Here is a 24,354-nt window from a genome sequence, read left to right as displayed (position 1 = left end):
ATTGTTTTGGTGGCAATCTGTCCAGGTCACAGAGTAAGTAAGAAAGGAGAATGACTGTCATCTCCCCCTTTTTGTGAATTTTTGTGATGACAAAGTAGTCCTGCGTCTAAGTCAGTTTTTCCTGCTCAAAATTGTGTCTGATTTTTTACCTTGCAAGAAGACATTGTCCTCCCAGTTTTTTATCCTAACCCATCTACTCCTGAGGAGGAAAGCCTTCATTCTCTAGCTGTTCTCAGGGCCCTTTCCATCTATTTAGAAATGACCAGTTTGTCACTATGGGCTCTCTGGGAAGGGTCTTAGGCTCTCTGGGAAGGGTCTTAAGCCCTCTTTGTCTACAATCTCTCATTGGATTAAGTGTGCTAATATTCATTCATATGATTCTGCTCACCTTTCTCTCCCTTCTCTAGTCCAGGTGTTTACTACAAGGGGCCTGTCCTCACCCTGGGCAATGTTTGAGGGAGCATCCTAGAGCCATTTGAAATGCTATTAAATAGGGCCCTGTCTTGGACAGCGCAGCTCCTGCTGGAGTCTAGGAAGGTCCGAGCAGAGCCCTGTAGCTGCAGCCGGTGGCCAAGCATTGTTGGGTACAATGTCTGCAGAGAACGGGAGTGACAGCCCCCTATACCTCTACATTTCCCCTTTGGCGGCTGACCCTTTTTGATTGAGGAGGCCACTCATCAACTGTGCTGATCCGACAGCGGTGAGGTGGGTAGGGAGAAGAGTGGTTTGTAGTAATTCAGTGGAGGCTCCTCTACTAAGGCGGAGGTTGTCGCCCCACTGCCATGAAGCAGCAAAAGAAAGGAAAAAAATGATAATAATGTAATGTTATTATCATTTAATTTTGTACTCCTGCTGCGACAGCTTGCGTGAGGGGGCAGGGCTGAAGAGCAGGGGAGGAGTGATCAACCTTCCTAAGTGCACAATCACTGTTTGGCCAGCACTCTCGGGCCGCCCAAAATGGTCATACGCACTTTTCCTGTTCTCCATGCAGGCTGCATTACAGCCTGCATGGAGAACATGCCCACCCCTACAGCCCCTGGTTGAGGGATGTGTCATGGCGCTCAGACCAATCGCAAAGCTGCATTACAGCATTGTGATTGGCTGTGGGGAGCCCTTGTGATTCCTGCTTCCCGTTTCTCACAAGAAGACAGGAAGAAGATGCAGGAGAGGCAGTGGCGGTGGCCGGCAAGTCAGCGGCGAGGTAAGTGTTGTTTTTTTGTTTTTTAAACTGATCTCCCCTCTGCCCCCCCTTACCCGCCCCACTGCTGCTTCCAGGTAGTACCCGGGACTGATTATCTCACGACTTTGGAACCATCTTTCACTTACCTTAAAAAAGGAAACTGACCTTCTTACCTTCTGGAAGGCCCTGAACGCGTGGATTTTTAAACTGTAATTTCTGAATCAGTTCGGCTTGTCACCATGTAGCGTCTCTCACCTAGACACCCTAGGGTAGTAGTGCGTGTTTATACATTAATATTTAATTTCACTTCATTATTTCCGGTCAGGCAGAGCCGCAGGCTATCCAGGGCTGCGACGTCGTGTGTACGTCTTCTGGCATACACAAGGCTATTACAGGTCTATATGCTGCCTTTTGAACTGACAGGTGCACTCCCCATGCCACCCTAAGGGATGCTTGGCCTGCCCACATTGGCACTCCAATCATTGACATGGGCTGGGTTTAAATACTGGCTGGGGTGCCCCGCATTTGTCGTAATGCCCGCATAGAGAGTACCTTACCCTTGCGAGGATCAACAAGTTATTTCCCGGTGCTGGCTCGCAATGCCCTACTGCATGGGCATTCAGTGATTTAAATGGGCCAGTACTGTCTGGTACAAAGTACCAACTAAGCATGGGCGGAAAATCCGTTACGCTCGTGGATTTTGCGGATTTTCGGTAAATTCGCAATCCGCAAACGCTCGCGAATTTACCGAAAATCCGAAAAATTCGCACGCAGCGGATTTTTCTTTCTTGGTGATACAATTTTGCGGCGCGCGGCGTTTACTTACCGTCATTCAGCGTTTGCCGAGTTGTTTTTCTTGATATTTTGCGAGTGCTGCGCCATTTTGGATCTTGCTGCGGGATCCCGCGGGAATTTGGCGAGCGTGATTACGTAATCGCGGCTTGCCAACTTGCACAGCGAGAGTTTGTCAACGCGAGTACGCCGTTATCACGTATCGCGGTACTTCGCAATTGCGAGCTTGTAGATGCGGCGAGCAGCAACAATCTTGCACTCGCGAAAATACAAAATTTGCAATTCTGCACAAGAAATCCACCAGCAAGCAGCATAAACCTTCTGGAAATGATGATTTTTATCTGAATAACTCCTCAGGTTGACATTTGCCTGCACTTTTTTTGCGAGGAGTCCATTTTGGGGAGGGGGGGGGAGGAAGGAAGTGCCCCACAGTCTTCAACTTCCTCTTCCTGTCCAGCAGGCTCCTCCCAGTGCTTTGTCCATCTCCTGGTCACTTTTCATTTGGATCTGGAGCTGGAAGGATTACTTTTTGTGGATGCTGCTGGATATTTGGATTTGAGACCTTTTTGACTTTCTTTGGATCACTTTTGGATTAGAAATTTCACAAGTAAGTTTGTTTGGGGCATTACAGTTGCTGCAACTACAATTTTGGAATTTTCGATTTTTGGGCTGTTTTGGGGCCTTTTGCCCAGGGGTACTCAGTGGTGGGTGCACTGAGTCTTTCTGTGGGGTGTTTTGAATTTAAACATCATGGAGGGGTTGGATGGCTTGGGATTGTGCTGATTTTTCTGTGATTTTCGTTTTTTTGGCCTGTTGTGGCCTTTTCACCAGGGGTAGTGAGTGTTGCATGGGCCTAGTCTTTCTGTGAATTTTCTTGAATTTAAACATCATGGAGGGGCTGGATGGCTTGGGATTGTGCTGATTTTTCTGTGTTTTTCGATTTTTTGGGGTGTTCATGGGGACAGGCCATGTGGGTGGGGGCCATTTTGAGTGCTGCTACAGTCCCTGGCCATGTGCTGGGAGGGAGGGGCCATTTTGAATGCAGGCAGTGTTCTCAGGCCTGCACCCATTTTGCCTAGCTTTCATCCATTATGCCCAGGGGTAGTGAGTGGTGCATGGGCCTAGTCTTTCTGTGGGTTGTCTTGAATTTAAACATCATGGAGGGGCTGGATGGCTTGGGATTGTGCTGATTGTTCTGTGATTTTCGTTTTTTGGCCTGTTGTGGCCTTTTCACCAGGGGTAGTGAGTGGTGCATGGGTCTAGTCTTTCTGTGTGTTGTCTTGAATTTAAACATCATGGAGGGGCTGGATGGCTTGGGATTGTGCTGATTTTTCTGTGATTTTCGTTTTGTTGGCCTGTTGTGGCCTTTTCACCAGAGGTAGTGAGTGGTGCATGGGCCTAGTCTATCTGTGGGTTGTCTTGAATTTAAACATCATGGAGGGGCTGGATGGCTTGGGATTGTGCTGATTTTTCTGTGTTTTTTGATTTTTTGGGGTGTTCATGGGGACAGGCCATGTGGGTGGGGGCCATTTTGAGTGCTGCTACAGGCCCTGGCCATGTGCTGAGAGGGAGGGGGCCATTTTGAATGCAGGCAGTGTTCTCAGGCCTGCACCCATTTTGCCTAGCTTTCATCCATTATGCCCAGGGGTAGTGAGTGGTGCATGGGCCTAGTCTTTCTGTGGGTTGTCTTGAATTTAAACATCATGGAGGGGCTGGATGGCTTGGGATTGTGCTGATTTTTCTGTGATTTTCGTTTTTTTGGCCTATTGTGGCCTTTTCACCAGGGGTAGTGAGTGGTGCATGGGCCTAGTCTTTCTGTGGGTTGTCTTGAATTTAAACATCATGGAGGGGCTGGATGGCTTGGGATTGTGCTGATTTTTCTGTGTTTTTCGATTTTTTGGGGTGTTCATGGGGACAGGCCATGTGGGTGGGGGCCATTTTGAGTGCTGCTACAGGCCCTGGCCATGTGCTGGGAGGGAGGGGGCCATTTTGAATGCAGGCAGTGTTCTCAGGCCTGCACCGATTTTGCCTAGCTTTCATCCATTATGCCCAGGGGTAGTGAGTGGTGCATGGGCCTAGTCTTTCTGTGGGTTGTCTTGAATTTAAACATCATGGAGGGGCTGGATGGCTTGGGATTGTGCTGATTTTTCTGTGATTTTCGTTTTTTTGGCCTGTTGTGGCCTTTTCACCAGGGGTAGTGAGTGGTGCATGGGCCTAGTCTTTCTGTGAGTTGTCTTGAATTTAAACATCATGGAGGGGCTGGATGGCTTGGGATTGTGCTGATTTTTCTGTGATTTTCGTTTTTTTGGCCTGTTGTGGCCTTTTCACCAGGGGTAGTGAGTGGTGCATGGGCCTAGTCTTTCTGTGGGTTGTCTTGAATTTAAACATCATGGAGGGGCTGGATGGCTTGGGATTGTGCTGATTTTTCTGTGTTTTTCGATTTTTTGGGGTGTTCATGGGGACAGGCCATGTGGGTGGGGGCCATTTTGAGTGCTGCTACAGGCCCTGGCCATGTGCTGGGAGGGAGGGGGCCATTTTGAATGCAGGCAGTGTTCTCAGGCCTGCACCCATTTTGCCTAGCTTTCATCCATTATGCCCAGGGGTAGTGAGTGGTGCATAGGCCTAGTCTTTCTGTGGGTTGTCTTGAATTTAAACATCATGGAGGGGCTGGATGGCTTGGGATTGTGCTGATTTTTCTGCGATTTTCGTTTTTTTGGCCTGTTGTGGCCTTTTCACCAGGGGTAGTGAGTGGTGCATGGGCCTAGTCTTTCTGTGGGTTGTCTTGAATCTAAACATCATGGAGAGGCTGGATGGCTTGGGATTGTGCTGATTTTTCTGTGATTTTCGTTTTTTTGGCCTGTTGTGGCCTTTTCACCAGGGGTAGTGAGTGTTGCATGGGCTTAGTCTTTCTGTGGGTTCTCTTGAATTTAAACATCATGGAGGGGCTGGATGGCTTGGGATTGTGCTGATTTTTCTGTGTTTTTCGATTTTTTGGGGTGTTCATGGGGACAGGCCATGTGGGTGGGGGCCATTTTGAGTGCTGCTACAGTCCCTGGCCATGTGCTGGGAGGGAGGGGGCCATTTTGAATGCAGGCAGTTTTCTCAGGCCTGCACCCATTTTGCCTAGCTTTCGTCCATTATGCCCAGGGGTAGTAAGTGGTGCATGGGCCTAGTCTTTCTGTGGGTTGTCTTGAATTTAAACATCATGGAGGGGCTGGATGGCTTGGGATTGTGCTGATTGTTCTGTGATTTTCGTTTTTTTGGCCTGTTGTGGCCTTTTCACCAGGGGTAGTGAGTGGTGCATGGGTCTAGTCTTTCTATGTGTTGTCTTGAATTTAAACATCATGGAGGGGCTGGATGGCTTGGGATTGTGCTGATTTTTCTGTGATTTTCGATTTTTTGGGCTTTTCGTGGGGACAGGCCATGTGGGTGGGGGCCATTTTGAGTGCTGCTACAGGCCCTGGCCATGTGCTGGGAGGGAGGGGGCCATTTTGAATGCAGGCAGTGTTCTCAGGCCTGCACCCATTTTGCCTAGCTTTCATCCATTATTTATTTATTTATTCAAAGTTTTATATAGCGCGAACAAGATCCTTACAGATATCAGAGCGCTTCACATGGACAAGGTAGGGGCAGTAGGAATGAACAGAGATAATGGGAGCAGTGTAATAGTCATTAACATGGTAATAATCATAACATACATAAAACATATGCATATACAATCAAATAAACAAGTAATATAAGACAGCACAAGTCGTTGATCACACTACAGGGGTGTTCAGGTACACCTTGGGTATGTGGATGGCTTATACCAGTGTTATAGTATATAGAGAACACTGAGTGAGGGCAACGGGAGAGTGGATCAGTAAACCAGCGTGTATCCTATATTAGTCGGTAGACGAGAGTAGCGTAGTAGTGTCCCCATCAAGTAGAAGTATGGTGCCAAGGGACAATGAGAACAGTGGTACAAAGCAATGCAGAGTCACTGATCCAGCACCTGTGAGGTTCAGGAGATCTTGGCCAGAAGGATGCTTTTCACCTCTTTCTTGAAGAGTGTAGTGGAGGAGATAAGCCTTGTTTCAGGGGGGAGCGCATTCCAGATCCTGGGTGCCATTCCTGAAAAGGAGCGCTTGTATGTTTTCTCTTTCCGGAATCTACAAGGTTTCAGGAGTAGATTTTTTGTACTTCTATTGGATCTCGACCCTCCTGATATAGACAACTTTTGAGCGAGGTAGTTGGGTGCATTGTGGTGCACGGCTGCATGTGTCATAACTGCAATTTTTAGCTGTATTCTGGCTTCAAAAGGCAGCCATTTTAGCGATTTTAAGTCTGGGGATATATGCGAATGCTTTCTTGATCCAGTAATGAATCTCGCTGCAGCGTTCAGGGAGGCTCTTAAGGGTGCTGTTGTGGATAGCGGTAGTCCGCTGAGGGTCACAATTCCGTAATCTATTCGGGGGATGACTAAAGCTTGTACAGCAGTTTGGAAGTCTTCGGCAGGGAGGAAGTGTTTAATTTTCCTTAGTGTGTTGATTTGGAAATTAGCTGCTTTTGTGGCTTTGCTAACGTGCTGCTGCATGTTGAGCTTGGCGTCGAGAGTGACGCCTAGGGATTTCGCCGAGTCCACTATTGTGGGTTGGACATTGAGTGCTGTTAAGTTATTGAGCCAGGTTTGGGTGATGGAAATTTTCGCCGGGGGTGAGATGAGTAGGAACTCAGTTTTCAGAGCATTCAGTTTGAGGTGATTATCGGCCAGCCAAGATTGAGTGTTAATAAGCGTGGAATTCAGATGTTTGATATCTTCAGGGGATTGTAGTTTTAGGTAAAGTTGTGTGTCGTCGGCGTACATATGGAATTCGACATTGGAAGCTTGGAGCAAGGTGGCGAGCGGTTCCATAACGAGGTTGAACAGTGTGGGGGAGAGGGAGGATCCTTGTGGTACCCCTAGATCTGCAGGCACAGGTGTAGATAGCACATTGTCGATCTTGCACTTCTGAGACCGGTTGTGAAGGAAGGACGAAAACCATTTGAGAACAGTTCCCGATAGACCCATTCTAGTGCTTAGCAGCTCCAGCAAGTTCTCATGTTTGACCGTGTCAAATGCTGACGAGAGGTCAAGAAGGATGAGGAGGCAGGACTCATTGCGATCAAGAATTTGGAGGGCGTCATCAATTATGTGTGTCATAGCTGTTTCCGTACTATGTTTCGCTCGGAAACCTGATTGATGACGGTTGAGGAGGTCGTATTGGTCAATGTGTTTTGTTAGTTGGAGTTGGACACATTTCTCCAGCAATTTGGCCAGGGTGGGGATATTGGTGATGGGCCGATAATTGTTTAGGTCAGACGGATCAGCTGTAGGTTTCTTGAGTATAGGCGTGAATTGCCCCACCTTGAGGGAGTCTGGAATGAGGACTTGTTGCAGAGAGCTGTTGACGATTTTGGTCCAGAGAGGGAGGAGCACGGGGATGAAGTCTTTTACAGCACTAGCAGGTAGAGGGTCTGTGAGGTGATTGGAGGGCTTTAAGGTGCAGAGCAGTTTGTGAATTGCTTCTTCCGAATAGGTATCGAAGAACATCCAAGTTGCCTTGTTTTTAGGTTGAGTGTTAGCCATTCTGGTGTGGTTGGGGAATTGGCTTACATCCATGATGAGGTCATTTCTTATGTTGTCAGTCTTTAGCTTAAAGAAAGCAGAGAAGGCTTCACAGTGTGGGGTGTCGCTTGTTGTGCTGTTTGATTGTAGGGGTTGTGTCTTTGTTTGGGTCTTGATTAGTTCAAACAGCTTTCTTGGCCTGTTTTTTTGCTTGGTCCAACTGGCGGCTAAAGAAGTCCGACTTTGTGCGCTTTATTTTCCTGAAGTAGGCATTTCTCTTGTTCTTAAGCCTTTTGAGGTGCAGTGCTGAAGGGTCAGATCTCCAGGTGCGCTCTGCCATTCGCATAGTACGCCTGTCGTCATTGAGTCTGTCATCGAACCAGGGGTTAGAAATTTTGGTGGAGACTCTCTTCAATTGCAGGGGGGCGACTTCATTGACTATTGTCTTCATAGAGTCAAGGTAGTGGTCGGTCAGTGATTGAACATCCGAGGCACCTGAAGGGGGATGGAGGAGATTGCCGATGTGGGGAGGCAGGGTAGAGGGGTTAAGATTCTTCATGTCTCTTTTCCAAGTTTTGGATTTGATTGGTTGAGCAGGGTTAGGTTTAACTTTTTCATTTATAAAGAAGGTGATAATGTGGTGATCTGACCAATCGCAGGGTAGAATCGCCTCCAATTGTGTAGAGTTCTCTTTGGCAATGATGAGATCAAGTATCGAGCCTTTGTCGTGTGTTGGTCTATCGCATATTTGGGTGAGGTCAAGCGCATTAAGGAGAGTTTTGAGACTATTCACCACTGTGTCTTTCTGATCGTTCCAGTGGAGGTTGAAGTCACCCAGGTAGAGTTGGGTGGTCTGCCGGCCGGCATTGGAAGTGATCATGTCCATGAGTTGTTGGGTGAATATGAGATTGTCACCAGGCGGGTGGTAGATGAGATATACAGCACAAACTTGTTTGCCCTCGCTGGTGATGTCGAGGCAGAGGAGTTCACAGGAGGAGAAGGAGGGGGCGGTGCCTATAGTAACGGAGAGGTTGCTCCTAAAAATGCATGCAATTCCCCCGCCCGTCTTGCCAGGAGGCCTGTCCAACTTAATGATGTGATAACTGGGAGGGACTAGTATGTCAATAATCGGGGTAGAGGTTTCAGTAAGCCACGTTTCCGTTAGAAAGGCTAGGTCCAGATCCCTAGCTGAGACGAGATCAGCGATGTCGGAGGCGTGTCTCTGGGCTGATCTGCAGTTGAGTAGGATGCATTTGAGTTTGGGAGAGAGAAGGGTGGTCGAACTTTCTAGTGTGAGGGGAACTTTTCTGAGGTCCGGTCAAGCCCTGCGGAGCCGACCCTCTCGATGTTTGCAGGGGGGGGAGGGGGGGGCGGCGGCGACAAGCTCCTCTGGCTGTCGGGTCCGTGGCGAGGCCAAACCAGCGATCCGCTCTCACTGCCGCAGCCAGTGCCCGATGGATGTGTGCGCTGTTCTAGGCGCGACTCGCCCCCCCAGACTCCCCAGAGGAACCACCACACGGGAGCCCTCCTCAGCTCCGGTGGTGACGGGCGGGGCCACAGATGGTTGGTATCCCTCCCGTGGGTAGCACAGCACTCACGTTCACGATGAGCTCCAGGCGAGGCCAGCGGTGCGGGACCCCAGTGGCGCCCTCACAGGTCCGGTGCTGTCCCGGGAGCCCTTCTCCGTTTCGCGTCCCTCAGCCGCCCGACCTCGCCAGGCGATCCCGGACTCCAGCTTCTCCAATGTGCAGCGCCCGAGCCGCAGCCGTGTCCACAGCAGGCTCTCCCCACCGACCAGGGCTCCGCTGCTGTTCCGATGATCCCGGCCTCCAGCTCCTCGTATGTCCAGCGCCTGAGCAGCAGCCGCATCCACAGCAAGCTCTCCCCACTGACCAGGGCTCCGCTCGATGCTGCTGTTCCGGTGAGTGTTGCAGGACTTTTAAAATCCAGTTACTTGTAGTTAAACATGTTACTTGTTATGAATCCTGTTACTTGTTTTGCTCGGCGGAGATGGGTGCTATCCGGGATAATTCCACGAGGGGATCCCAAGCACTAGGAGCTCCGAACCAGCGCTCCTACCAGGCGGCCATCTTGGTTCCTTCAAATTATGCCCAGGGGTAGTGAGTGGTGCATGGGCCTAGTCTTTCTGTGGGTTGTCTTGAATTTAAACATCATGGAGGGGCTGGATGGCTTGGGATTGTGCTGATTTTTCTGTGATTTTCGTTTTTTTGGCCTGTTGTGGCCTTTTCACCAGGGGTAGTGAGTGGTGCTTGGGCCTAGTCTTTCTGTGGGTTGTCTTGAATTTAAACATCATGGAGGGGCTGGATGGCTTGGGATTGTGCTGATTTTTCTGTGTTTTTCGATTTTTTGGGGTGTTCATGGGGACAGGCCAAGTGGGTGGGGGCCATTTTGAGTGCTGCTACAGGCCCTGGCCATGTGCTGGGAGGGAGGGGGCCATTTTGAATGCAGGCAGTGTTCTCAGGCCTGCACCCATTTTGCCTAGCTTTCATCCATTATGCCCAGGGGTAGTAAGTGGTGCATGGGCCTAGTCTTTCTGTGGGTTGTCTTGAATTTAAACATCATGGAGGGGCTGGATGGCTTGGGATCGTGCTGATTTTTCTGTGATTTTCGTTTTTTTGGCCTGTTGTGGCCTTTTCACCAGGGGTAGTGAGTGGTGCATGGGCCTAGTCTTTCTGTGGGTTGTCTTGAATTTAAACATCATGGAGGGACTGGATGGCCTGGGATTGTGCTGATTTTTCTGTGATTTTTGTTTTTTTGGCCTGTTGTGGCCTTTTCACCAGGGGTAGTGAGTGGTGCATGGGCCTAGTCTTTCTGTGGGTTGTCTTGAATTTAAACATCATGGAGGGGCTGGATGGCTTGGGATTGTGCTGATTTTTCTGTGTTTTTCGATTTTTTGGGGTGTTCATGGGGACAGGCCATGTGGGTGGGGGCCATTTTGAGTGCTGCTACAGGCCCTGGCCATGTGCTGGGAGGGAGGGGGCCATTTTGAATGCAGGCAGTGTTCTCAGGCCTGCACCCATTTTGCCTAGCTTTCATCCATTATGCCCAGGGGTAGTGAGTGGTGCATGGGCCTAGTCTTTCTGTGGGTTGTCTTGAATTTAAACATCATGGGGCTGGATGGCCTGGGATTGTGCTGATTTTTCTGTGATTTTCGTTTTTTTGGCCTGTTGTGGCCTTTTCACCAGGGGTAGTGAGTGGTGCATGGGCCTAGTCTTTCTGTGGGTTGTCTTGAATTTAAACATCATGGAGGGTCTGGATGGCTTGGGATTGTGCTGATTTTTCTGTGATTTTCGTTTTTTTGGCCTGTTGTGGCCTTTTCACCAGGGGTAGTGAGTGGTGCAGGGGCCTAGTCTTTCTGTGGGTTTTCTTGAATTTAAACATCATGGAGGGGCTGGATGACTTGGGATTGTGCTGATTTGTCTCTGTTTTTCAATTTTTTGGGGTGTTCATGGGGACAGGCCATGTGGGTGGGGGCCATTTTGAGTGCTGCTACAGTCCCTGGCCATGTGCTGGGAGGGAGGGGGCCATTTTGAATGCAGGCAGTGTTCTCAGGCCTGCACCCATTTTGCCTAGCTTTCATCCATTATGCCCAGGGGTAGTGAGTGGTGCATGGGCCTAGTCTTTCTGTGGGTTGTCTTGAATTTAAACATCATGGAGGGGCTGGATGGCTTGGGATCGTGCTGATTTTTCTGTGTTTTTCGATTTTTTTCGGGTGTTCATGGGGACAGGCCATGTGGGTGGGGGCCATTTTGAGTGCTGCTACAGGCCCTGGCCAAGTGCTGGGAGGGAGGGGGCCATTTTGAATGCAGGCAGTGTTCTCAGGCCTGCACCCATTTTGCCTAGCTTTCATCCATTATGCCCAGGGCTAGTGAGTGGTGCATGGGCCTAGTCTTTCTGTGGGTTGTCTTGAATTTAAACATCATGGAGGGGCTGGATGGCTTGGGATTGTGCTGATTTTTCTGTGATTTTCGTTTTTTTGGCCTGTTGTGGCCTTTTCACCAGGGGTAGTGAGTGGTGTATGGGCCTAGTCTTTCTGTGGGGTGTTTTGAATTTAAACATCATGGAGGGCATGGGATTGTGCTGATTTTTCTGTTTTTTCCGATTTTTTCGGGGTGTATAACTGAACTGATGTTCCTCTGTCTTCCATTGCTTTTAGGTGCACAAGACTCAAGAGAACCACCAGTGCCAGGAAGAAGTCCTGCAGCGGTGTGTGTGTGCAGCATAACATCACGCGACGTCACGTCTGGCCACAGACAACTCTGCAACTCGTGCAACTGCGGCCTGCTGTTCTGACCTGCTCTGAAGAAGATGGCCTCAAAAAAAATTCTCCGTAGCTCCTCTAGCAAGAAAGTTGCCAGTAAGGAGCAGAAGAAGCAAGTTACCAAGGAGGCTGGTGTGCCGGCCGTCGCGTTTTTTGGGAGTAAAAAAAAAAAGTACGCCTGCAGCAGCAGCGGGATCTGCTGGGGACCAAGCTGGGAGCAGCACCCCCGCTCCATTGGGCTCAGTGCCTCCACCACCACCACCACCACCACGCCAATTTAAGTCCAAGCCCTTGAGTGCTGCAGAGGCAGTCAGTGTACTTCTTCAATCACCATCGACCAGTGATGTTGGCTCATCGCAAGAAAGTAGCAGCAATGTCCCTGAATCAACACAGGTTATTGTAACTCATCTGACAAGTGTTGAACAACCACAGCCGCAACAACAACCACATGTGCAAGTACAAGCCCAAGTACATGTGGAAGGAGAGGCAGCGCAAGCAGATGTGCAAGCAGAGGTGCATGGAGGGTCACAAGTGCCCACAATAGTTGTTCCTCCCGAAGTAGGGGCACATCAGGAAATCGACAATCAAACCGAGGTATCATTTGAGGAAGCCACTCCTCCTGATGATCATTCATTGTCTTCCACATCCCTAGCAAGGAAAAGATCAAGGGGGGTGTCTACATCTTCTTCAAGCCCACCTCCTTCTGATGATCTGAATGAAGATTGGGAACCATCACGGCCGTCTGAGAGTGAGGCACACCATGATCTGACAAAGGTACCTAAGCGTAAAAGGAAGGTCGTCGAAAAACTCATAGCTATGGAGTGTGATGAGGCACAAGAAGTGACGGATACTGCTGCTGATGAAGCCTCTCACGATGACGAGCCAGTCCTTATAAAGGTCACTGCAGCCCCAGCGGGCATGCAGCAAAGAGACATTTTGACCCTAGCCCGAGAAGCTGCTGAGCGTGATGATGATTTCGACGAGGAGGCAATGGAAACACAACAATCATTGGAGTTAACTAGTACACCAACACCTACCGCTTCCATATTTCTTCCTCGCAAGAAGGGACCTCCATCCACCTCGACCTCAATTAGTGGTGGTGAAAGTGCACAACGTACTAAAGTTCGGCAATCCACATCCACCACTTCATCTGGCATTAGCAGCAAGACCACCGCCACCAGTATCGCCGCCTCCTCCGGCCCCCACAGACAATTCAAGTCCCCAGCTTGGGACTTCTTTAGTGTTTGCCCAAAAAGGGAAAACTTCGCCATTTGTAGCATTTGTAAGGTTGCAGTTAGTCGTGGTAAGTTTGGTACCAACTATGGTACCGGAGGCCAGAGAGGTCACCTTGAGAGACAGCACGCTGTTCAATGGTTTGCGCACCTAAAGGAGATCAAGGAAGCCCGAAGTGCAAGTCAAGAAAACGTTGATGTTTCATCTGATGATGATGAGGAGGAAGAAGAATTGTCAAACACTTCTCTTACACCCAGTACACCTGTCAGCAGCACACCCCATGTGAGCCACACTAAGAGTGAGGGAGAGAGTGAAACACCAATGCGAAAAAGTTCATCAGCGAGCGTAACTGGGTCGAAGATATCATCATCATCCTGTAAATGCTTGGTCCGGGGCAACATTAAAAAGTTGTTGTGTACAGAAGCGCAATATGAACGCAACCACCCACTGAAGCGTCTGTATAACACTAAGCTGGCTAAAATGCTAGCTCTGGACCTTCTCCCTTTTTCTTTTGTAGAAGGGGTTGGTTTTCTAGAATTAGTGGCAGCGCTCTGCCCTAAATGGAAGGTTCCTAGCCGGTTCTATTTTGCCCAAGTTGCGGTTCCAGCACTACATGAAGATGTTCTGGAGGTGATTGGGGCAGCTTTGCAGAAGAGTGCTGTTCACACTATACATCTGACAACAGACATGTGGACCAGTGGCGCAGGCGCTGATTACATGTGCATCACTGCACACTGGGTCTCTTTTTCAGGGGTTAAAGCAAAGCTAAACGCAGGTGTTGACCCGGACCAAGTTTTTAAAGCTGCTCGGAAACATGCAACACTAGCCATGTTTGATTTGGAGAAACGTCACACAGCACAAAACATTTTGGATGAGTTTAACACAAAGGTCCTTGACTGGCTGTCCCCAAAAAAAGCCAGATTGGTTATGTTTCCACGGATAATGGTGCCAATGTAGTTAAGGCCATAGAGCTGGGTCAGTATTTCAGAGTGCCGTGTTTGGCGCACTGTATAAACCTGGTTGTCAAAAAATTCTTGAGTGATAAAGAAAGTCCAGCGTACGAGGTAGTGGAGACCTGCCGAAAAATGTGCAACCATTTCAGCAATTCTTTTAAGGCCCGGAAGGATCTGAGGAGCCTGCTACATCAACGCCGAATGTCAGTGAAAGCACTCATCCAGGAGGTGGCAACACGTTGGAACTCAACCTTCTACATGCTTGAGCGTCTGTATGAGCAGTATACGGTACTCGATCACTATTTCTTAACACAGGGTACAGCTCAGAAGGAGGACCTGAGGATGGGTGCGGCGCAATGGAACATAGTTAAAAGCCTGACACGCATGCTTCGTCCTTTTGAGGTCTTCAAGCGTGCAGTCAGCAAGGAGGACTGTAATTTGGGAAAAAGTTTTCCCTTTGTTGTACATGCTGGAGCACCAACTGAAGGAGGTGTGTTCTGTGTTTCAAAAAGATTAAAAAAACAAAGACCCTTTTGTTTTGGCGGAGAAATTATTAGAGTGCCTACAAGGTGATGAACGTCTTAAAATGATCCACTCAAACCAGCATTACATTTGTGCTACTATTCTGGATCCACACTACAAAAAGGCGCTGGCAGGCCGAGCATTCTTTCCTTTTGATGATGAACATGTTCCAAAGTACAAACGTTGGCTAGCCTTGTCAGCCAAGAGGTTTGAAAGAGAACGGCACAAAATTGAAGGAAAAGGCAGTACATCAGCATCAGCAGGCCATCCCCAGTCAAAACAATCCACTTCTGCACCTGTGGCTGTGGCACAAGCGACCTCTCAGCCGTTAAAGACACCGGAAACCGGATCATCTGCACCAGACACAACAGAAACATTGGAGGCTGAAGAGGATTGGCTAGCTCGGCTTGGGTTTGGTTCTCAAAAGGTCACAGCAACAGCTAAGCAAAGTGGAGGAACCTTGGAGGAGGACCTTGAGTCGATGGTGAAGGACTATCTGAATGACTCAACAGAGGTCTATGTTAATGCTGACCCATTGGCGTATTGGCATGGGAAAAAAGAATTGTGGCCACAGCTCTCCAACCTGGCTGTAAACTACTTGTCTTGCCCACTCGCAAGCGTGTCTTCTGAACGTGTTTTCAGTGCTGCTGGTGCCATTGTAACTCCCAAACGGAGCCGCCTCTCGCCCAAAAATGTGGAGAGGTTAACAATGATCAAGATGAATCAGCACCTCATACCACCAGATTACAGAGTACGTGAAAGCGCGCCGGATGAAGACGAGGTGGACAGCAACGTAGATGAGGGAATTTCTACTCTGTCAGGTGACACTGAGCTCACCCTGCCTGAATTCGCAGAGTATGATGACAAAGCCTTATTCTTATTCCTGGACCTTAACACCGAGGCCTGAAAATGAGACAATGAATCAATAACTTTCTTTTTCGTCCTCATTCACTTTCATTCCTGTGTGTCTGTCTTTCTTTGTTGTGCACGGTTAACATAATTCAAACTTTAATCACCTAATCACAAAAACAAGCCCATCAGCAGATCTGTCTTCACTTGTTTGCTTATTGATTTGAAGGTGCCGCAGTCTGCATTCCTCAGGTTCACAAGTTCAGAAGAACATGCTCCTCTATCCTCCTCCTCTAGACTCCTATTTCCATCAAAGCAGAGGGCTGGATTACGCCCAATGAAGAAAGACTCAGCACTTGTGGGGGTGTTCTACTTCTTTGCGGGTGAGTTGACGGCTCTGGGGCCATTGCTGGGAAGCTCCAATACCGGATAAAAGTGGTTTGGACCAAATCGGAGGCGGAATTTTTGGTGTGTTTTTGATGACTTGCTTGCCTTTGAGGTGCTCTTTGGGGGGGTTCCGGCTGTTTGTGGGTGAGTTTCGGGGTCTGGGAGCACTGCTGGGACAGTCTAATCTTGATTGCATTTGCTTTTCAGGAAATCCGTGGTGGTAAACCGGAGTTATGGCCTAGCTACACAGCGCGTTTGGACCGAAGGCCGAGAAATATTGTAATTATGAGATTTTGCTTTTGGGCTGTTTGGGGGTGTTGTGCTTTTTGGCGGGTGGGTTGGCGGGCCTTGGGGCATTCCTGGGAAGGTCTAATACTGGATAGAAGTGGTTGGGACAAAATCCACGCTGATTTTATTTTGCTATTTCTGACATTTTGCTCAATGTAGCGTTTTCAGGGGCCTGTTTGGGGGGCTTCCTGGTGTTTGTGGGTAGGTTTCGGGGTCTGGGAGCACTGCTGGCTATGGATAATTTACTTTGCAAGAGGTTTGAAGCAAATCCATGGTGGCAGAGGGGAGTTAGGGCCTAGCTGCAGAGCGCGCGCGGAGTGATTTGGGAAATTGGCAAAAAAATGACTAAGTCCCCATTTTTGTACTTTTGCTCTTTGGCTGTTTGGGGGTCTTCTACTCGTTTTCTCCTGAGTTGACGGCTCTGGGGCCATTGCTGGGAAGCTCTAATACCGGATAAAAGTCGTTTGGACCAAATCGGAGGCGGAAATTTCTTTGTGTTTTTGCTGACTTGCTTGCCTTTGAGGAGCTCTTTGGGGGGGTTCCGGCTGTTTGTGGGTGAGTTTCGGGGTCTGGGAGCACTGCTGGGACAGTCTAATCTTGATTGCATTTGCTTTTCAGGAAATCCGTGGTGGTAAACCGGAGTTATGGCCTAGCTACACAGCGCGTTTAGATTTTGCTTTTGGGCTGTTTGGGGGTGTTGTGCTTTTTGGCGGGTGGGTTGGCGGGTCTTGGGGCATTCCTGGGAAGGTCTAATACTGGATAGAAGAGGTTGGGACAAAATCCATAAGGAAAAGCCTTTTGGCAAGTTTTGTAACTTAGGGTTCGTTAGGGTTAGCCCTAGCAGCAGGATTGCATGTGTTTTGGGGTGTTCTAGATTTTTGCAACTGAGTTCTGGCGTCTTAGAGCACTCGTGAGAATGTGTAATTTTGGTTGCAAGTCATTTGAAGAAAATCCATGGTGTGAAAGGGGGGATTTGGCAGAGTTAAAGAAAGCCTCTGCCACTATTATTAACTTATGGCTCTTTAGGGTTAGCAGTATTTCTATTGCATGTGTTTGGGTGGGGGGGTTTTCGAGTCTTGGAGCGATGCTGGCTATGGATACTTTTGCTTGCTTGCAAGTGGTTTGAATACAATCCACGGTGGGTAAGGGGGTATTTGGGCCTGCTTTTACTTTCGAAGTACGTTTTGTCAGCAGTTTTCTGCTAGGCCTCATTTTTTGAGATCTGATTGGGGGTCTTCTACATTTTTGCAACTGGCTTTAGTAAGGGTCTGGGTGGAAGCACTGCTGGGAAGGTCTAATTTTGTTCTAAAACACAGTTTACAGTACACCTAGCTTGAGGGGAAAGATCCACTAAATTAATTTGCCCATACTTATTTATCCTTGAAAAGGTGACTCAGACAGAGTACGCACTTTCAAAAATGTTGTACTGTCTATTAGGAAAATCAAAGTGTGATTTTTTGCACTACACAGCGTACATACCTTATATTTATTTATCAGTGCTGTTTTTCGTTCAATAATTACAGGCCAGGTTTCAGTCTGCAATGGGGAAAAAAGGATGGAGTCAGGCTTCACATTAGCGAGCCGCAATTCAGCATCCGCCAGGCAGGCAGTGGACAGGGTGTCTTCTGGTCACCAACATTGATGGACGAAGCGTCAGCTGGAGTGGAGGAGTGCCGCTAATAAGAGGAATTGTTTGCTGCATGCAACTTACTTACCAAATTCAACAGGACAACTACAACAATACAGATACAGTATCCATTCTTTTATTCAATGAGTGTGTGTGACTGCATTTCTTGGATCTCTCTCTGCTTCTAAATTGATCCCTACAGCCATTCTATAGGTTTTACTTCGGCTATTTTTTAAACCTAATTTAATGTAGCCCTGTACTGTCGCATTCTGTCATTCACGGTTGTCGAAAGTACTACTTACTTTTCTGTAACAATGCATTCAGTAGTGCATGTACTTCCTTTATGTCACGTAAAAGATTTATGGTTAGCTTTGTACCCGAAAATTTCTTTATGTTCAAATATTGTTTGTCCATGCTGTGCTTTTTTTTTTTCTCTCAACAAAACCTACCCAAAAAGAAACCCCCATTCCTATCCATTTTACAAACCCTAACCCTCTTCCCCCGGGTTGGGTGGTTTTGCTTCATGTGTGACTAAATGACATCAATAATTCCACACACTTGCTGGGGAGGATAAGGTCATAGCAACAGGCTGGTGAAGGAATCCGAGGATATATTCTAGACTTACTCAGCTTCAGTACTATTTCTTGTAGTATTAGCCAATGTCAAAGAAACAAGTACAAGTTATACTATAAATACTTTACCATTTGTTAGGCTACATTGTGGCACTGTTGTAGTCTAGTGTACTGTCACCTGCTATATTCTCTATCGTACCGTTGTAATGCTACAGTCAGGACAAACCAGGTTTCATTTTCTTTTTTTCCATAGCCATGCAACTGCCACTGTGTCACACCACTAGTACCACCACAAGGAGGAGGAAAGTTTAGCCGCCCTGGATTGCAACCTTAATCACCATTTCCCGTGGAGCCAGCCCTGGGCCTAGCCCTACTTTCAAACAGAAATCACAGGTAAGATAAGCTTTTGGTTGGAGGTAGTATAATCGAGTATTAGGAGAGACGAGAGATTGACGGTAGTACTACTAAAGTCCTAGGACTATTCAGGAAAACAAACTTACTGTTAAACCTCCACCCACCAGACTCAAAAGCAGTAAAAAACAGGTATGGTCAGATAAAGTTTCAAAAAGTATATTTTTATAGCCCTAACAAAATAATCTCCCGCAAGACCCTCCCTAACCCCAACGATTGTCCTTCAAAAGTCCCCAAAAAACCCAACTCTCAATTCCCACCCCCCAAAAGTCTCTAAAAAAGGGGCAAGGGACACTATGACAGGGTGCTGTTGACTTTAGCAGCCAGGGCATCATGCTCCTTGCGGAGGGTGGCATGTTCGAAGCGGAGGCCCTCCACCAAGTTCTTATAGTTCAGGACCTCCTGCTCCAGGTAGGACAGTCTGAGGGATAAGCGGCGCCAGCGTGCCTTGCAAATCCTGTGGGGGGCAGCTGCTGTCTTTGCTGCTCGGCGGTGGCGTTTGGTAGCCCGGCTCCGTACCGCTGGAGCACTGCGCTGGCTGGCAGCCCGCACGGAGGAGGGTGCAGCTGTCCCAGTGGACGTTGTTGTATTACCAGACTGCGTCTCCTCCTCCTCCAGGGCCACCAGCCGCCGATATTCAGCGACAGTGGCATCCAGCCTCCGTTGCCGGGCCATTCGAGCCAGCTCCTTCCTCCTTGATGGTCTCTTGGATTTGGAAGGAGCAACTACATGAAGAAAGAAAGACATAGTCTGTAACCAATGCTCCTTAAGATTAACACAAAATGATTGAGCAGAAAGTTGTCACAGTACAAGTAGCAAATTGAAAGCACAGTACATAACTATTGAGGACAGTATCTATGTAACCTCCGACTTCTTCATCCTTGCTCTAACATTAGTGGGAGTTTAAGGAAAAAATTCTACGAGCACTATGGACTTCCATTACAGTCGACTATGACAGTACACCAGTCTTATTCTTCTTCTTCTCTCTTGTTTAGGAAAATTGGTACGTTATCTTATGCAAGCCGGCATAATGCCAGCGCAGTGAACTTGCACCCGAAAAAACAGACGCACACCATGATGAGTGAGACAGACTTGCGTTACTGTACCGGTCCAGTACATGCAGGTGGTGAAGCTCTTACTTTTCTATTACGGGTGGCACTGAGAATACTCTGTTAAAAGGGCTACTGCTTAATTAATTTAGCTTTCACCCTACAGTGCAAATGAGTATTAGAAAAGGAAAATGAAGAAGCTAAATAATCTGATTATCTATCACTTCACATGGGATGTATTTGATGACATATGGGATGACTTTAGGTGCTTTGCTTATTATTGAGTGAACAGTGATACACCCACACATGAAAGACGTACTACTACTAAACTAAGGTTATTAAGAGAGGTAGGGAGTGTCCACCGTAATAACCGGATATATGCTGTGCTTGCAGTTGCAATACAAACTACTGCTACTATTCATGGTAGTATTTGGACAAAATTACAACTTCTTTTCCTTGCCTTTCCTACACTGGAACGGACGTGCGGGTGCGGTGTTACATGCTCTTCAAAGTAACACTTAGTTCATCCAGTGACCGTCTACTCTCTCTAGATACACATATGATATCTAAGAGTCAGATAGTACCATGAATGATCCAGGCATCCATCCATTCAAAGTATATGCACACATACAGTTTCTGTTTCACCCACCCAGGCGGTTCTCCTTCCACCCATCCTTGCTTCATCATTCACCCAGCCATGCACCATACCATATTCTTTCTTTCCCAGCCACCTCGGGGACCAAGCAAACACATATCATTCTTCTTTGCCAGTCATCATTACATTTCTCGTCCTTCCACACTTACTTACACCCTTCTTTCGCTTTTCGTTCATCCCATCCATCAAGTTCATCTCAGATCTGATTGGGATTCTTCTCTCCAAAAACTTCACAGCTAAGTCGAAGTACATTTAGAGGAGGCTACTACCTGGTTTATTTATAATACACCCGTGCAGAAAGCACACTCTGCAGTCTTCAATCTCAATGAGTAAGGAATATATAGCTTACCTCTGCCCGCCACCACCGTGTTATCCCTAACAGGCATGTCCTTGTCCGGCACTTGCACCGCCTCCTCCCCAGAGTTGTCCTCCTCGTCCAATGCCGCCACCACCTCCGCGCTGGCCCCGCCTCCAGATGTTCCACCTACAAAGTACATTTAATAATGTTAGAATACACCACTCACTACTATATAATATTTGGTCTAGGAGGAAGAAAGAAATTTGAAAAAAACAGTATACAATGTAATAATTTGTGACTGTCTACTCTAAAGTAAAAATGTCCCTTTTTCCAGGGAAGGCTGTTGTCTTGCTGCACTTTTTGGCACAACTGATGAATGCTTGCTTTTTATTTTTAACACGCACCACTTTTTCTCCTAACAGACAGAAGCTTGACTTGTAAGAACACGAGCAGGATCAAGTTCAAACCAGGTGAGAGCTCGGCTCGACCACAAGAAATGTGTCCAATTAATCATCAGCACTAAGCACTTTTCCATTTTCAGTTAAACGTTTACTTTTATGACAAACTTGATTTTAATAAATGTGTTTACTTTTAATAAAGCTTTTAAACTTAAATAGACTCTGTGGTTTTTGGTCCTCCAGACTAGAGTGGATGAGCTAAAGGTTTTGCAATTTTTGCAAGCATGAGTCCGTGCCTCTGACATCATTGGGGAATAATCATAATCATCGGTGACTTTGGGAGCTAAATGACTCTGCCACACTATCAAGTCAGTAAGGAGATTGGGGGTTCAACTACAAAGTCTGTTATCACTGAGGTATGTGGAAAGTCTAACAGCACCTATTATAATTGATAAGCTAAGCAATGCATTATTTAGTGTCCATAGTTCTGTTTGTGCAGATTTGTCCCTGCAACAGTAGTAGAATAGATTGTCCTTCTATCCAAACCAAAAGTAAAGTAGTATCTTATTCTTTCTTGGTGGTCATTCACCTTTTTATTGTTGGCAATTGTCAAAGCATAAACATTTAGAAGACTTGAAAAGCCATTATGGACAATCCCAGAGGACTGCACTCTGTGCATAGAGCTATTACTGACTAGAATGGGAGTCCAATGGAATTGCCAAATGTGCAATCTTAGTTAGCTACACAGACAGACTAATAAGAAGAATCTAGTAATACCACACGGAGTCATAGTCGAGGCAGGATAAGAATTTAGATCCAGTCTACAAGAATATCAAAGACGATTTAGAAAAAATCGAATGAGGAACACTGGGAAAAAATAGGTACTCTATATTAAAATTGAAACTTACTGGGGCTAGCAAAGGAGCCCTCGCCTGCCCGATCCTGGCCTGCATCCTCAACAGCACCCTCCTCCTCCTCCTTCTCCTGTGTCCTCCTCTTGCCCCAGGGGGAAGCTGATGTACAACATGAAAGAAAGAAAAACAGAAAACATGGATGATATTTGTCAACCAAATCAAACATTTCAAAAGAACTAACATAATATTTTGGCGAAATAGCAAATAGACAACTATTCAACGGGATATATTATTGACCAATCTCATGTGGTCTACTACATTATTAGTATTGCTTGATTTGCGGACCGTCAAATTGTAAACTTCTTATGTAACTCACTACACAAAGTACAAAAAAGGATTGCCTAGGATTGGCAGGCAGCAGTCCACAGTACGCGAAGTGACAGCCAAAGTCCACCGTGATTGCAGATCAGCGACAACACTAAAGTTTCCTACTACATTAACCAGTCATTAAAATACTCAAACTATCAATCCACCACCACTATTTCTTCTTATCGCCATGTGTAGAAAGGAAGGACTGGACTTGAGTCTGTAGGGGCTGATTTAGAAGCCCCTTGCGGCTCTTTTGCTCCATTGTTGCATGACTTTTGTGACACAGCGGCAGCACAAAAGAGGCGCAATGGTGCGGCGTATATTAACAACGTGACGCATATGGGAGATGCATCATGTTGTAAAGCCCTGCGCCATCAGGGGGCGTTCTGGCGCAGAGGGAGGGCGTTCCTGCACAGGAACGCATCCTAAAAGTGGCTGAGGGAAATCTACAAGATTTCAATCACTCACTTTAACGACAATGATGCGTGACTCAAACCCTGCGCCTGCTTGAAGCAGACGTACGGCTTGACATAGCTTTGGGGAGATAGGGCACCCCAGAGCATTGATGGAGCTGCGCCATCGTTGCGACGCAACTCCAGCAATGCGCCGCCCTTACGACACAGATGCGTAACGCTTTGGTGACGTTTTGGGCCCATGGTGCGCCGCATTGTAAATACGGCGCACCATGGGTGATAGTGGCGTGGCACACAATTACTGGCGCATCCGTGCTACTTTGCAGGGATGCGCCGGTAATTAAACATCTGAACCTTAGTGTGTAGCATTACGCAGTTCTTTAAACTACACTCATACATAATTTCACAGGCCAATGAAATGAACACAAAATCGGAAACAAATAAGCATAGTAGCAACACTACTGAGAAGGAGAGCAGTGCACCTGAAATGCACAGAAGATTTTGAAATATAATATACCTACAATGTAATGAGCAGCATTATTGCTCTTGGTAAAAAAAATAAAATTGCAATATAATAACACAGCTGGAGAAAACAGAGTAGTAAAGAAATAGCTACTACTACTACTCACCAAGCCCGGGGATCTCGAGGCCAAGCAGGTCGAGCAGATCTCATTCACGGGTCAGGACATCCGTCCAGCGGTGGGTGGCCTGGTTGTGGGTGCGCCGGACCCGAGAGCGGTGGTACATGGCCCGGCACACCTTATCCGACTGCTTTCGGCGATCCCGCATCCCGTACCCGCCTCCGATCTTGCCGCCTGCCATTATGGTCCTGGGGAGGTGGCGCTGTACATAGAACACTAGTGCGCCCACCTCCTCCGGGCTGAAAATCTCCCGGGGTGCGACTGTCTCCCCCCTCAAACGCCTGCACGGGAGCCGGGCACGGGGTGCGGGACCCTTCCCCTTCTCGGGATGCTTCCCGGCTCCCTTCACCATGGTCTGGGCGGAAAGGAATAAAGAAAAGAAAATAGGGAAGAGAAGAAAAGAAAAGAGTTTAAAAAAGTAGTTTAAAATTAACAAAAAGTAGCAGTAAACACAAAAATATAGGGCTAGAAAAATAGAGGGATAGATAATAAGTAAAATAGATAAAAAAAAACTTCAAACAAGCAAAGGATGGCACAGATTTAGAGAGGATACAAGAAGCATGCCCAGAACCATAGCAATGAATGAGAAACAAGATGGCGGCGCCCGTTCACAACCGCGCGGGTAAGTTCGATCGAGATGTTCCTCGCGAACACTCGCGAAATTGTATTGGCGAGCCGCACACTTTGCGAGATCACACTTCGCGCCCGGAAACGGAAATACGTCATGCAAACAAGATGGCCGCGCCCTTGAACGACCGCGAGGGTAACTTTGCGCCTTGCGCTACAAGCGGCTCGCGAAAACGCACAAAACCTTGCGAACTAACACGCCGCAAAAAAAGACATAGCATATTCGCACGAATTCGCGGCTTCCGAATCCTATCTCGCGCGTGTTCGCGCCCCGCGAATCCCGCAAAATTGCAGAAAAACGAGTTTTGCAAAACTGAAAGCACTCGGCAGGTGCAAGAGTTCAAACTCATCATTAGTAACAATTCAC

General features: G+C 47.5%; 2 protein-coding genes across 2 annotated transcripts in view; both read right to left on the bottom strand.

Annotated features, from left to right (window-relative positions):
- The window catches only part of LOC147689434 (exocyst complex component 1-like), a 1,248,358-nt gene that overhangs the window by 1,077,761 nt on the left and 146,243 nt on the right, over positions 1-24,354 (bottom strand). The gene's annotated exons all lie outside the window — the stretch shown is intronic.
- Positions 18,978-24,354, bottom strand: part of LOC147689435 (uncharacterized) — a 32,092-nt gene continuing 26,715 nt past the window's right edge. The window contains exons 2-3 of the mRNA XM_086942302.1: positions 20,737-20,871; positions 18,978-19,408 (exon numbers count right to left, since the gene is read on the bottom strand). Of these exons, the coding sequence (XP_086798428.1) occupies positions 18,978-19,408; positions 20,737-20,871 (566 nt within the window). The remainder of the gene's footprint in view (positions 19,409-20,736; positions 20,872-24,354) is intronic.

Source organism: Lissotriton vulgaris, chromosome 10, assembly GCF_964263255.1.
Source record: "Lissotriton vulgaris chromosome 10, aLisVul1.2, whole genome shotgun sequence".
Classification (NCBI taxonomy): Eukaryota; Metazoa; Chordata; class Amphibia; order Caudata; family Salamandridae; genus Lissotriton; species Lissotriton vulgaris.
This window is presented reverse-complemented; position numbering and strand designations above follow the sequence as displayed.